Here is a 12,892-nt window from a genome sequence, read left to right as displayed (position 1 = left end):
AAGGTTTGATGAAAGGTTCCAATTCTAATGGGAGGTACACTAACAAAAATGTTATTTTTTTCTAACAAGCATCTTATCTGGATGCATTACAGTGTGATATGGCAACTGCTCTATCCAGGACCGGAAATAAGTACAGAGAATTATGAACTCAGCCCAATCCATCACTCAAACCAGCCTTCCGTCCATTGACTCTGTCTATACTTCCCACTGCCTCGGGAAAGCAACCAACATCATCAAAGGCCCCCTCCCATGCTGGTTATACTCTCTTCCATTGGGCTGAAGATATAAAAGTTTGAATACAGGTATGATCAGATTCAAGAACAGCTTCTTCCCCACTGTTATCAGCCATTTGAATGGACAATGTTCATTTTGATCTCTCTCTGCACCTTTTCAGCAGCTGTAACACTCTATCCTGCATGCTGTTCTGTTACCCTGATGCATAGTATGAACTGTATACAAAACACATAAGACAACACTTTTCACTGCACTGCGTACAGGTGGCAGTCATAATTCAAACCAAAGTAAATCATTCTTTTTCTCCCCCACAGATATTGCTCACCCTGCTGAGTATTTTCAGCATTTTCCATTCCTGTTTGAGAGGGCTTTGGGCTCATCAGAAAATTAATCATCGATTATTTACCTCCATACTTCCCTGCATGAGTTATGGGTATAAATCACAGATGGGCCTGAACTTTGTGGCTGCAAATCCACCGGCCACTCTCCCACATTTACGTAAAATATGGCATACGGAGGTGGTGCCAAAATGAGAAGCCTGTCTACAGTTAAAAAAAAACTATTGCCTAACAAAGGCGCAGTCATATCTGTCCTCAAATGCTGAGATCTCAAAGTGCCAGCCAAATTTATAAAATCATGAGGTGCATGGACAGGGTAAGTTGACAGGGTCTTTTCCTGGGAGCGGGGGAGTCCAGAACTCAAGGGTGTAGGTTTAGGGTGAAGAGGGAAAGATTTAAAAGGGGCAACTTTTTCATGCAGAGGGTGGTGCTTGTGTGGAATGAGCTGCCAAAGGAAGTCTGGGACAATTACAACATTTAAAAGACATCTCGATGGGTATATGAATATGAAGGGTTTAAAGGGATATGGGCCAAATGCTGACAAATGGGACTAGATTAGGTTGGGATAGCTTAGCGGCATGGATGAGTTGGACTGAGGAGTCTGTTTCCACGCTGTACATCTCTATGACTATAATACATGATGGAAATGTAAAACATATTCACAGTTGTTGCTGGAAAGCAACTTGAATTGTTGAATGCATGAGTGCAGAATGAAGTGTTACTACAGTAAACAGATTACTATCACAAACCTCTTGACAATTCTGAAGAAAATGTTGAAGATCACGATTGTCTTTCAGATGGGCTGCCACTTCTTTTGCCTGTTTCATATTCTCTTGGTACCTGGATCAACAAAAGAATCACTTTAAGAATCTGAATCTAAAGAGTCATCAATGCCTTTTGATCATACACTCGATGAGCTTTGTATTCTAAACATTCAATTTTTACCTTTCCTTGATAGCTTGGATCTTGTCAACCACTTTGACTTTAAAGTTATTGTCCTCATTAATCAACTTTTCTCCTTCATTAATTGTCCCAATGATTTTCTCCCTGTTGGCATCCATGGTTGTTACAAACCCTTCATGTTTCTTGATCACATCTTCAGCTGCCTCCAGTGTCTTTGGCATTTCAACGTGCACTAAACTGTATTCCTGTGGAAAAAGTCAAAGTTTAGAGATATTTTGTAACATTTATGAATATTTACCATTTGCATTAGACATCCTTTTGGTCTTGAAAGTTTAATGACATTTTCCTTTTTCTTTCCCCCAATTTAGACTTCCATGTCTAGGTCATTTACACTGTGTACAATTGTGAAGATGACTGGGTTACATACCCCCATATCTTTGCCACTGCCACTACATAACCAACTGGTACAAGCAAAGCAAAAGCTGCAAGAGGTCTTTTCTCTCACCCAAGGCTGTACGCCTGCTCAGGTTAGAACCACTACTTTAGGCGACCTGGGTTTGACTCCAGCCTCGGGTGACTGTCTGTGTGGAGTTTGCACATTCACCCTGTGCCTGGTTGGGTTTCCTCTGGGTGCTCCGGTTTCCTCTCACAATCCAAAGATGTGTAGGTCACATTAAATTGCCCATAGTGTTCAGGGTTGCGTAGGTTAGGTGCTTTAATCAGGTGTAAATGCAGAGTAATATGGGAATGTGTCTAGGTGGGTTACTCTTCAGAAGGTCGGTGTGGACTTATTGAGCCTAATGGCCTGTTTCCACACTGTAGGGATTCGACGATATATTTTAACTCGGACAGCCCTCTGGTTGTCTTTTCGATGCTTATGTTCAATGCATAACTTACGTTAAATATGCTCACATTCATTATTCAATCCAGCCACATTGGACAGCAAATTGAAAGAATAACTGCTACAACATTGTGATTTCTAGCAATATGGCGTTAAGTTTCCAACATAAAACCCGGACACCTTGATTTTTCAAAGTAACTGTTCCTTATTCAAATCTGTGTAATGCAATGACTAATGACAAAAGAATTATTTTCATTTGGCTTCCTTCAGCCTTTTTTGTTGTTTGCTGTCTAGTACCTAATTTGTGATTGTATTGGCAGGAAATAAGACTATGCCAACAGTATGAAACTAAATCCCAACAAATCAACAACTCGCTTCTCACTGGTCTTCTTTGAGGTTTATCGAACATTTTATGCAAAAGCTCTTCTTGCCTTACTGTGACTGTGTTTTTACTTATGAACTTGTTTTTAAATTAAAAACCTTGGCATTATTTTTCAGGTCAATGGAAAAGGAAAGCTGACATAATGAAAAAGAGGCTGCTGCGAATGAACTGGTTTTAGATTAGATTACTTACAGTGTGGAAACAGGCCCTTCGGCCCAACAAGTCCACACCGATCCGTCACTCCTACATTTTACCCCCTCACCTAACAGTACGGGCAATTTAGCATGGCCAATTCACCTAACCTGCACATTTTTGGACTGTGGGAGGAAACCGGAGCACTCCCACGCAAACTCCAGTCAGTCGCCTGAGGTGGGAATTGATCCCAGGTCTCTGGTGCTGTGAGGCAACAGTGCTAACCACTGTGCTACCGTGCCACCCATAGTGCTTCTAGGAACCAATAGCATCCCAAAGTGTGGACTAAATTTAGCTGTGAAGGTAATGCAAAACATTGCATTGTAGAATTTGCTAATGCATTTAAATATCCATGATCACTTTTTTTAAATAAAAATAGGAAGTGTTGGAGAAGTGCTGGTCTGATGAGTTCAATATGAATTCTGTTCAGGTAAGAGTCAACTTTGTTTCTCTCTGCCCCAGAGGCTGCCAGATTTTCTTCAGCACTTTATGCTTTTATTTCAGACTTCCAGCATCCACAGTATTTAGTTGCAATCATTGGAAAAGTATTTATGATAAGCATACAAGATCTCAACAAATACTAGTCAACTGAGCAACATATTCCTAATTACATTCTTAAAGGCTGATTGGTTTATAAAGTGCAAGACGTTGAAGTATGGGCAGAATAAATTATCAACGTGTTCCAAACTGCTATTAAATTTTCTCCGATGCCCCCTATATTTCCACTTCCCAAATGAATAAATTACATCTTTCCTTAACCACCTGAATCTTAAAAAAAAATCAGTATTGCATTTTGCCTTGTTCATCAGAAAAAGATGCATGGTGCAGTTGCAATCTTTTTAAAAATGCATTAATCCAAAGGAGGTTTAGTTTACATCATTTACTATGTTGATGCTATATGCACTCTGCAAATGAAACCTTCCTGCAGAAACACAGTTTCGTCGGATGCTGCAATGAAGCTCCCTAAAAGGCAAGCTTTCTAACTTTACTTTGCTCCTGAGTCACTTTGCACCTTAAGATTTTACTTATATTAAACGAGGTTTCACTAGATAGCTGAAAGTAGCACACACTAATGCTTAGCAGGTCATGTGATTGCAAAACATGACAGTACGCCAGTACCTGATTGCGAAGGATACTGTCTGCTTGCTTGCTGTCTCGGAGGAACTGCTGATACCCGTGAGACTGAGACAGAAGATTTTTTCTGTTTTCCCACATCTGAAGAAGTTCATTCCAACCAGTGTCCACTCCTTCCAAACGCTGCTTTAATATTTGAAATTGCGGGTCTGTTTCACCCTCGGTTATCATTTTCCCATTCTCCTGTATCTTCTGGTATTCTTCCAAATTGCGATCTATCTCATTTTTGATGGCATTATGTTGTCGGAGGAGAGTTTCAGCTTCAGGCAAGGAGTTTGGCTCATCTTCAGAAGCGATAGCTTTTTGTGATTTGGAGAGCCACAACTGGAAGTCATCCAAATCCTGTAGGAATTTCTGCAGTTTGCTGGCCTCACCAAGTGATTCCTCACGACCTTGAAGAGTGTGTTTCAGTTCGTCCCAAACATCATTGATTTCCTTAAGCCGTTTCAAGATATCTGCAGCATGATGAGGATGCTGATCTGCCAGTCTGTGGGCCTCCTTCTGCAACTCTGGAAGTCTTGATTCTATGGCAGCTAGATCTCTCTCGATGCCACACAACTTCCTTTGAATGGCTAGGACACCGGGTAGGTCTTTTTCCAAGCTCTGAGTTGATTCGATGAGTTTGGTTTTCTCACAAATCCAGACCTTGGTTTCATCACACTCAAGACAATAATTCTGAAGGCTTAATGCAGACTGAACATCATTCTTTTTCATATCTACCAACTTCTGAAACTGCAGCCATCTGCAAATTATAACAAGATCAGTATTATTTATAAATATTCACTTCAAACAGAAAATAAATCACCATCAGTTTGAAAGTATCTCAAAAGGGGAAATTTTACTGCACACAATCATTGTCAAAATAAAGAATCAAAATATTTTAATAAACCTCTTCAGATTTTATTAGATTCCCTACAGCGTGGAAACAGGCCATTTGGCCCAACAAATCCACACCGACCCTCCGAAGAGTAACTCCTCTAGACCCATTTCCCTCTGACTAATGCGCCTAACTCTATGGGCAATTTAGCATGGCCAATTCACCTGACCTGCACATCTTCAGACTGTGGGAGGAAACCTGTGCAGACACATGGAGAATGTGCAAACTCCACGCAAATTGTCACTCAAGGCTGGAATCAAACCTGGGTCCCTGGTGCTGTGAGGCTGCAATGCTAATCACTGAGCCACCATGCCACTCATATCATCACAATTCCTTTACATACACTGAAGCAAAGCACATCTACCACCTACAAAGCACAAGTCAGAAGTGTGATGGGTTATTCCCTACTTACCTGGACAGAACACTCAAGAAGCTTGACACATCCAGGATAAGGTAACTATTTGACTGGCACCATATTCTCAAACATCCACTCCCTCAATCATTGACATTCAGCAGGAGCAGCAGTGTGTACCAGCTACAAGGTGCACTGCAGAAATTTATGAAGGATCTTTAGGCAGCACCTTTCAGACCCATAACAACTTTCATCTCAAAGAACAAGGCAGCAGGTACATGGGAACCCCACCATCTGCAAGTTCCTCTCCGTGAGAATAATTTCAGTCCGAGGCAAATTCTGAAGCAGTCTTTATTCATACGTTCTTGCAAGCCTGGGTGACCACAAAATAGGCACACCCGATCAGGAGGTTGCATTACAATTTATACAATTCAGTTGAGTCTCTCGGTACTCCCCTTTTACCTCATGTGACAGTTGTATTGCTCTGTGCATCTGCTAATCTAATCGGCTTACCACATCTGTCTGTGGCCTGTTGTTAGCGTGCAACCCTCCCCTTGATAGCTGGGTCTTATTACTTTTGCTGACGCAACACTGGGTCTTATTTGGTTATCTTGTTCATATTAACTCCCTATGTGTATCACAATTGCAATGGTCATGTCAATACATCTGTTTCTACCAGTCGACCACCTCCCTTTATGGTTAGTTATTTCTTGGTATACACCCTCATGACTCCGCCTTATGATTTCTGCAGAAGATGCAGCTACTTGTAGCTGTTCGTGCAAGCATATCTAGCTTAACATACACACCCCACCCCCCAACCCGCCCACCTCATGATTCAGCCTTATGATTTTTGCAGATACAACAACATTTGCAAGCGCCTCTCACACTTTCCAAGCAACTCACCATCCTGACTTGGAAATATATCATGATTCCTTCACTGTTCAAAATCCTGGAACTGCCTTTCTAACGGCATTGTGGGTCAACCTACATCATATGGACTGCAGTGGTTCAAGACAACACCTCGTCAGCACCGTCTCCAGGACAACTAGAGACAGGCAATAAATGCTGGCCCAGCTAGCAATGTCCACATCCCATGAATTAATAAAGTCAATTATTCTTTTATGACAGTATCGCATGAGGCAGCCCTGTAGCTCAAGAGTACTCAAATCCTCCTGTCTGGAGAAAACTACCGAGAGAAATAAAGTCAGCAACTTTGGGGAGTGCAATATATTGGAATGAAATGTTGCGGTATCGAAGATGGGATTTCACTCTTCGTTCATTATTAAATTCATAATCTTGATTAAGGTGTGGGAGGCAAGGTATTGGCAAAAGACAATACCTCACAGAAAATTAAAACAAAATCTTTGTGGTGCAGTCAAATTCTCCTACAAGCTTTATTATGTCCATCAGTCTCATCCATCCTTTTCTACTTTCTTGCTCCACCTTCTAACAACAGCTTTGTACACAAACTACGCAACAGATTAATTATGCAGCTGTAGGAAACATTATAAATATTGAGAGCATACTTTAGATTGCTATCGTTTCAAGTGCACAATGCAGCAGTGTGTTCAACGCAAGGATTTTATTCAAGTAAAATCGAGACGTTTGCCTAAAGTATGTCCCCTTCATAGTAGAGATCACAAGACGACAGCAAAATTAGAACGACATTCCTTAACTTTATTTTCACTTTACCTTCAGAGTAAGTTAAGGTATAATTACAGTAAACTGCTGCGATTTGCAGAGGCTAAGTTTCTGCAAAAACTTTCCTAATGGTAAACACATTTCATAATCAGAGTCAGAGTCAATTTAAGAGATGCCAACCACCCAAAGCTTTGACATGCATAGTGCATGGAAAAAGATAAATTAAATATTTTTTGAAAAGCAAATATAATGATGTTTTTCTGGAGAAATATTGTGATAAAGTAAGAAACATCTAACTTTTGACACACCGACCCTTGTTGTAAGGTTCACTGCACTGCAAATTGTTTGAACAATGAGAACATATATACAACATTAGCAGATGACACACTTGCGGTCTACACTTTCCAGTATGAAAATTAGCTTCACCTAATATTTCATCCGCATCTTAACCTGCTTCAATATTATTATTCATTTTCAAGGTTTTTAATTCTTTTGTGCAAAGAAGCAAATGGTAAATAGTGAAGATGTGAACATCAGCACTTTCCTTTACTAGGATAAGATAATGACAATTCTCTCATCAATCAGTAGAGTCATCTCTCTAACTCTCTAGCTGTCTACTCCAGATTTAAGTTAAATGGTTCTTTAATAATTGACAGATGTTCTACTTAAAGCATTTTATTGTAACAATAATTTGTTTTCTGTTAGAAACAAGACTATTTTTCTCTTCGTTCTTCTGACTTTGTGATTTACTGCCTTGTCAATTTATGAATTGCATGGTTGGCTCATCAGTGAACATTTGTGTAGTTCAGAATTTGTGTTGTCTCACATAATCTTCTGTATCATTAACTCTTGAACCCAACTCTTTAACCTTATTTATTGTATATATGAGGGGAAATGGGGGTACAGATATTCCTGGACCTTCTTAACATCTGGGATATCATAATTTGTCTGAAATTTGTTAAAAAGGGTATACTGAATGGCATTACTCTGAGGAGATCCTCTTCTGTGAGGAGAAATGGGTTTGTCCTTCAGATCCATTTAATATCTTTGGGATGGGTCTTTCCCAACCTAAAGTTGAGAGGGATCATCTGAAAGGTATGTTTGATTTCAGATTATCCCAAAAGGGGCTAGGATTACAACTCACTCCGAAAGGATTGCATGCATGTTAAATAGCAGAAGCTACAAGTCAAGCACTCCTACAACCAACGAAGCAGATAAAAAGCATTGCAGTGCTCCCACATCCAGTCCTTTCCAGCTCAGCGGAAAATGTACATCACAACTATACTGCTAAATTCAGTAGGGTTTGTATATCCTTGACCTTGCTGGGTTTTCCCCGTTCCAATGATCTTTCCTGCTTTTCCGTAAACATCAGACTCAACCTCCCTCTTTTGAAAGCCAAAAATCCCATAAATGTATTTTAAACAGTCTTTATTACTCCTTCTTTAAGATGTTTTGCACTGACACCCCTGCTTATGCTCCACTTTTAAAACTGTACTACACAAAAAAAATGTTTTATGCAGATTAACCAATTTCTTTAAGAGATCTTCACAGAGATCTGAAACCAGAATTTTAATAATTTCATCCCAGGAAGATTGGGCTAGAATTTAATGTTCTTTCAACAGGGAGAATGATTTGCAATAAAATTATATTACACAAAGTGAGGCCATTAACCCAAATGGACTTTTCTCACTAGTTGTACAGTGCAACTCTCACACATATCCTTATTCAAAAACATCTTTTTCAGTGAACTGTAGTTGAGGTGACCTGATCATTCACACCTAATAAAAACGCAATACAATGCTCCTGTAATGAAATGAATTAACACTCAGTTAAAGAATGTCAAAAGAAAGAAATGGACATATCCAGGCAGGGAAACCAGTTTGCAACCAAGGGTTGAAGAGGAAACTATTTTCTGATTACATCTTTTACATAAAACTTAAAGGGGCGAACTCATCCTCATCCATTGTCTCTCATCCTCTTCATCGTTCAGAATGTTGTTCCGCAGGATAATGAATCACTAAGCAATATGTGGTGAATGGAAACATGTTAGAAATATACCTGAAGTTCACATGATCCTGACAGTCTTTCACCTCTTGTGTACTTGGGTGGCCAGTCTCTACCAAGTGGTTTGCTGTACTATTTACTTCATTGATCCGAGATCCCAAATTGTTCATTTCCTGTACCAGGGTTTCAAACCTATGCAAAACAAAGGTAGATTGTGCAATACATTTAAAAGTCACAACAAATAAGCTGTTGAATGTAACATATTATAATACATATTCATTGCACATTTTGTTTTGCCAAAGTGGCGATCATCACTCGATTATTCTGAAGTACCTAATTGCATAATATACAGCTCATCATGCACCAATTCTGTTCATCCTAATTGTTGAAAAACCACTAAAATAAACACAATTCAGCAAGTTCAAAGCTGCATGCAATTTCTGGATTGGGACAATATTACAAATTATTTTAATGCATCTTAATTCTGTGATTGGATTACTGGCTCGGAAATGCTTTATTAATCCCTTTACAATTTAATTTGCACTTTGAAATAGTCAACAAACCATTAACTTTGGCTAAACCTTTGGACAGAACTAAAAACCAAAGATCTGCAGATGTTGGAAATCAGAAATTTCTGGAAAGCTCAGCAGATGTGGCAAATGTTTTGATTTTGCTACGGGCGAGACTGCTCTGCCCTTTCTTGTGCAATAAATATCACAGATATAAAATATATTTTAAAAATACAACAAAATTATAGTGGGGGGATGCTTTCATTGGGGCAATTTTAATATAAACAATTCACCAACAATCTATCAGGTTGATTTTCACACACTAGCCTAATTTATTCTTAATTGGAGTAAATGCAAAGTAATAATGGGAAACTACAATACAGACATTTTAGTTAATACTGCTGATTGCTTGCCGGGCAAATTAAGTTGAAGTTGTCCCTGTTGTGTCTAACTAGTGCTAGACCTTCAACTGGAAGGATTATTCAGTTTCCATATGGCCAAAACGTAACCATTTTTATTCTTTCATTTCAAATGGGTGGCATAGTGGGTCAGTAATTAGCACTGTTGCCTCACAGTATCTGGGACCTGGGTTAAATTCCGACCTCTGGGCGACTGTCTGTGTCTGCGTGGGTTTCCTCCCACAGTCCAAAGATGTGCAGGTTAGGTGAATTGGTTATGCTAAATTGCCCATAGTGTTAGGTGCATTAGTCAGAGGGAGATGGATCTGGGTGGGTTACTCTTCAGAGGGTTGGTGTGGACTTGTTGGGCCAAAGGGCCTGTTTTCACACTTTAGGGAATCTAATTTAAAATTTTATTTCAATATCCTTTTCCAATTTCATTTTTAAACAATCTCTGTTTTATTAGCCACTTGCAGAAACATTTCATTCTCTAATAACCTGTTCCAATTCACTTTTTTCTAATTACCCTCTTGGTTTTTCTAGCGTTAATTCATTGATTCTGCCCCCTTTGCTTCCTTTTCACCAAACAGCTAACTATTTATGTTCAAAATTTCTGTCAGCTTCCACCTTAACTTCCTCTGTTCTACCCATATGGCCTCAGTAAAGGGAAGTTGTGTTCCGAATCAGTATCCATGTGACTGGGTCATCCACCACAACTGATCAAATCATTTCCAAGTACATTAAATTGGAAGATGGCATAAGCCACAAAGAAGTCTCGGAATAATATGATTTAAGATAAAGGAGAGGTCAACTTTTAAGCTTACATATGGTAAAGTGGGAGAAATGGAAGTGGTAACATAGGACAGCATGATGGCTCAGCGGTTAGCTTGCTGCCTCACAGCACCAGGGATCTGGGTTCAATTCCAGCCTCGGATGACTGTGTGTATGGAGTTTGCACATTCTCCCCATGAATGCATAGTCCGGATGCTCTGGTTTGCTCCCACAATCCAAAGATGTACAGGTTAGCTGAGTTTGCAATGCTAAATTGTCCATAATGTTCAGGGACACGTGGGTTAGGTGCCTTGGTCAGGAGTAAATGGGTCTGGGTGAGTTAGACCTTGGAGGGTCAGTGTGGACTTGTTGGGCCAACTGGCTGGTTTCTACACTGCAGGATTTCTATGATGATTTTAACTCTAAAGTCAACTCTCAGTCAAGTTAAATGCACACCATCAGGAACTTTGAGTAATGAATTTCTTCATGATGAAACTCCATAGGTTGGAGAGAATGCAGATTTGGAATACATATGATTTTAACTGCGTTGCTTAAAGCGATTACAATGTCTAACACAAGAGCTAAATACAGTGGATTCTGGAACTCTTAAATAAAAACTTAACTTGCTGAAAATATTCCTTAGGGCTGGGTAGCATCTATGGAGAGGGAAAAGAGTCAACATTTCAGGCCTGTGACTTTACATCAGAACAGAAAGCTTAAAATTAAAAATCACACAACACCAGGTTATAGTCCAAGAAGTTTATTTGGAAGCACTAGCTGTTGGACTATAATCTAGTGTTGTGTGATTTCTAACTTTGTACACCCCAGTTCAAAACTGGCGTCTCCAAATCATGAAAGCTCAAAAACCTTAAACATAACTGTTCCTTTTCTCTTCACTGAAACTGCCTGACCCATTCATGACAGTCATCATGGCCCTCCTAATAGGTCATTAAATTCTTGAGGATTTGAGAGAATAACATCTTCCCTTGCACAATCTGAATGGGCAAATGAAATAAATTATTTGCATTCGCGGCTTGTACCTGTGCTCCACTACTTCCAGATCATCAAGTTTCTTTGGAATCTCTACTCCTTCCAGCCACTTCTCCTTCTCATTCATCCACAATTCACAAGCATCAGCTTCACTAAACATTATATAGAGAGCAAGGGCGTCCTGTAGACGCTGCCTCCGGAGATCAGCTAGAGCCACGAGATCAGCATATAGCTCCTTTATCTCCCACTGTCTGTCCTTTATTTCTGGTAATTTCCTGAACTCCTCTGGAAGGCTCTGGAGCTGTTTGTTCAGAGCATCAATAGCTATCCCAGACTTCATGATCTCATCTGTAAGGTCCCTATGTTTCTTCACCAGTGTCTGTGTGGAAAATTCATCATGACCAACATCATCAGAAGACACGATGCGATATGTGTCCTGCAACCAGATTTTGACATCGTCTGCATCCACTTGGAACTGGAAGAAATTCTGTGCATCCTGAAGGTTCTGCTTGCGGAAGGCAGCCAGCTCCTCCAAATCCTTCCACATGGCAAGGACCTCGTCTATCCGTTTCTTGATCTCAGGCGAAGCAAAGTGTTTCTGTGCAATCATATCTCGGCCTTCTTTAATTGTTTGCTGCAGGTGCGTGCTGAGGCCGCCCAACTCATCCTCCAGTGCCTTATGCTTGCTTTGCAGAATCACAATACTGGTGATATCTTTTCCGTAATCCTGCGAAGAGAAGATCTGCTCTCTTTCCCGAATCCAGCCCTCAGTCTCCGCCATCTCCCAGAAGAACCTCCAAAGACAACGGGACTGCTCCAGACGAGCTTTCCGCTCAGCAGCCAACACACAAAGCTCCTCGTAACACAGTTCCAGGTGGTTGACACGATCTTTGATCACATTGGGATCACAAGGGGTGTAACCTGGAAAAGAGATTCACAACTAATTGTTAAGTGCATCATTAAGAATGTTGTGGTGCTCAACCACGCTTAGTCTCACAGAAAATATGGGGAGAATGTGAATGAGTGAGTTGCGCATAACTTTCCAGCATCAGTCGATCCCTTCACTATATTACAATTTCAAACTAAACTGCTTATTAATCAATCAGATCTAGCTGATGAGGTCTGCTGAACCGGTTAGCAGACTTTGGGGCAATTCAATCGGGCTGTAAATAGTACAGGAAATAAGGTTCCTAAGCTAACTTGCATGGAGTGAATTGGTACAATGGTGGATTTCATTTCACAGAATCAGAGAATGGGTACAGCACAGAAGAGTGGACATTCAGCCTATCGTGTCAGTGTCAGCCCTCTGCAAAAGGAATTCACTTG

General features: G+C 40.2%; 1 protein-coding gene across 6 annotated transcripts in view; it reads right to left on the bottom strand.

The window, feature by feature from the left end:
- Positions 1–12,892, bottom strand: part of LOC122553773 (spectrin beta chain, non-erythrocytic 1-like) — a 269,990-nt gene that overhangs the window by 95,264 nt on the left and 161,834 nt on the right. For all 6 annotated transcript variants that reach the window (XM_043698081.1, XM_043698083.1, XM_043698082.1 and 3 more), the window contains 5 exons: positions 11,617–12,487; positions 8,953–9,090; positions 4,010–4,766; positions 1,518–1,720; positions 1,322–1,412 (listed from right to left, as the gene is read on the bottom strand). In XM_043698081.1, the coding sequence (XP_043554016.1) occupies positions 1,322–1,412; positions 1,518–1,720; positions 4,010–4,766; positions 8,953–9,090; positions 11,617–12,487 (2,060 nt within the window). The remainder of the gene's footprint in view (positions 1–1,321; positions 1,413–1,517; positions 1,721–4,009; positions 4,767–8,952; positions 9,091–11,616; positions 12,488–12,892) is intronic.

The sequence above is a fragment of the Chiloscyllium plagiosum genome, chromosome 10 (assembly GCF_004010195.1).
Source record: "Chiloscyllium plagiosum isolate BGI_BamShark_2017 chromosome 10, ASM401019v2, whole genome shotgun sequence".
NCBI lineage: Eukaryota > Metazoa > Chordata > Chondrichthyes > Orectolobiformes > Hemiscylliidae > Chiloscyllium > Chiloscyllium plagiosum.
Note: the sequence above shows the minus strand (reverse complement) of the source record. Positions and strands in the feature narration are given on the sequence as shown.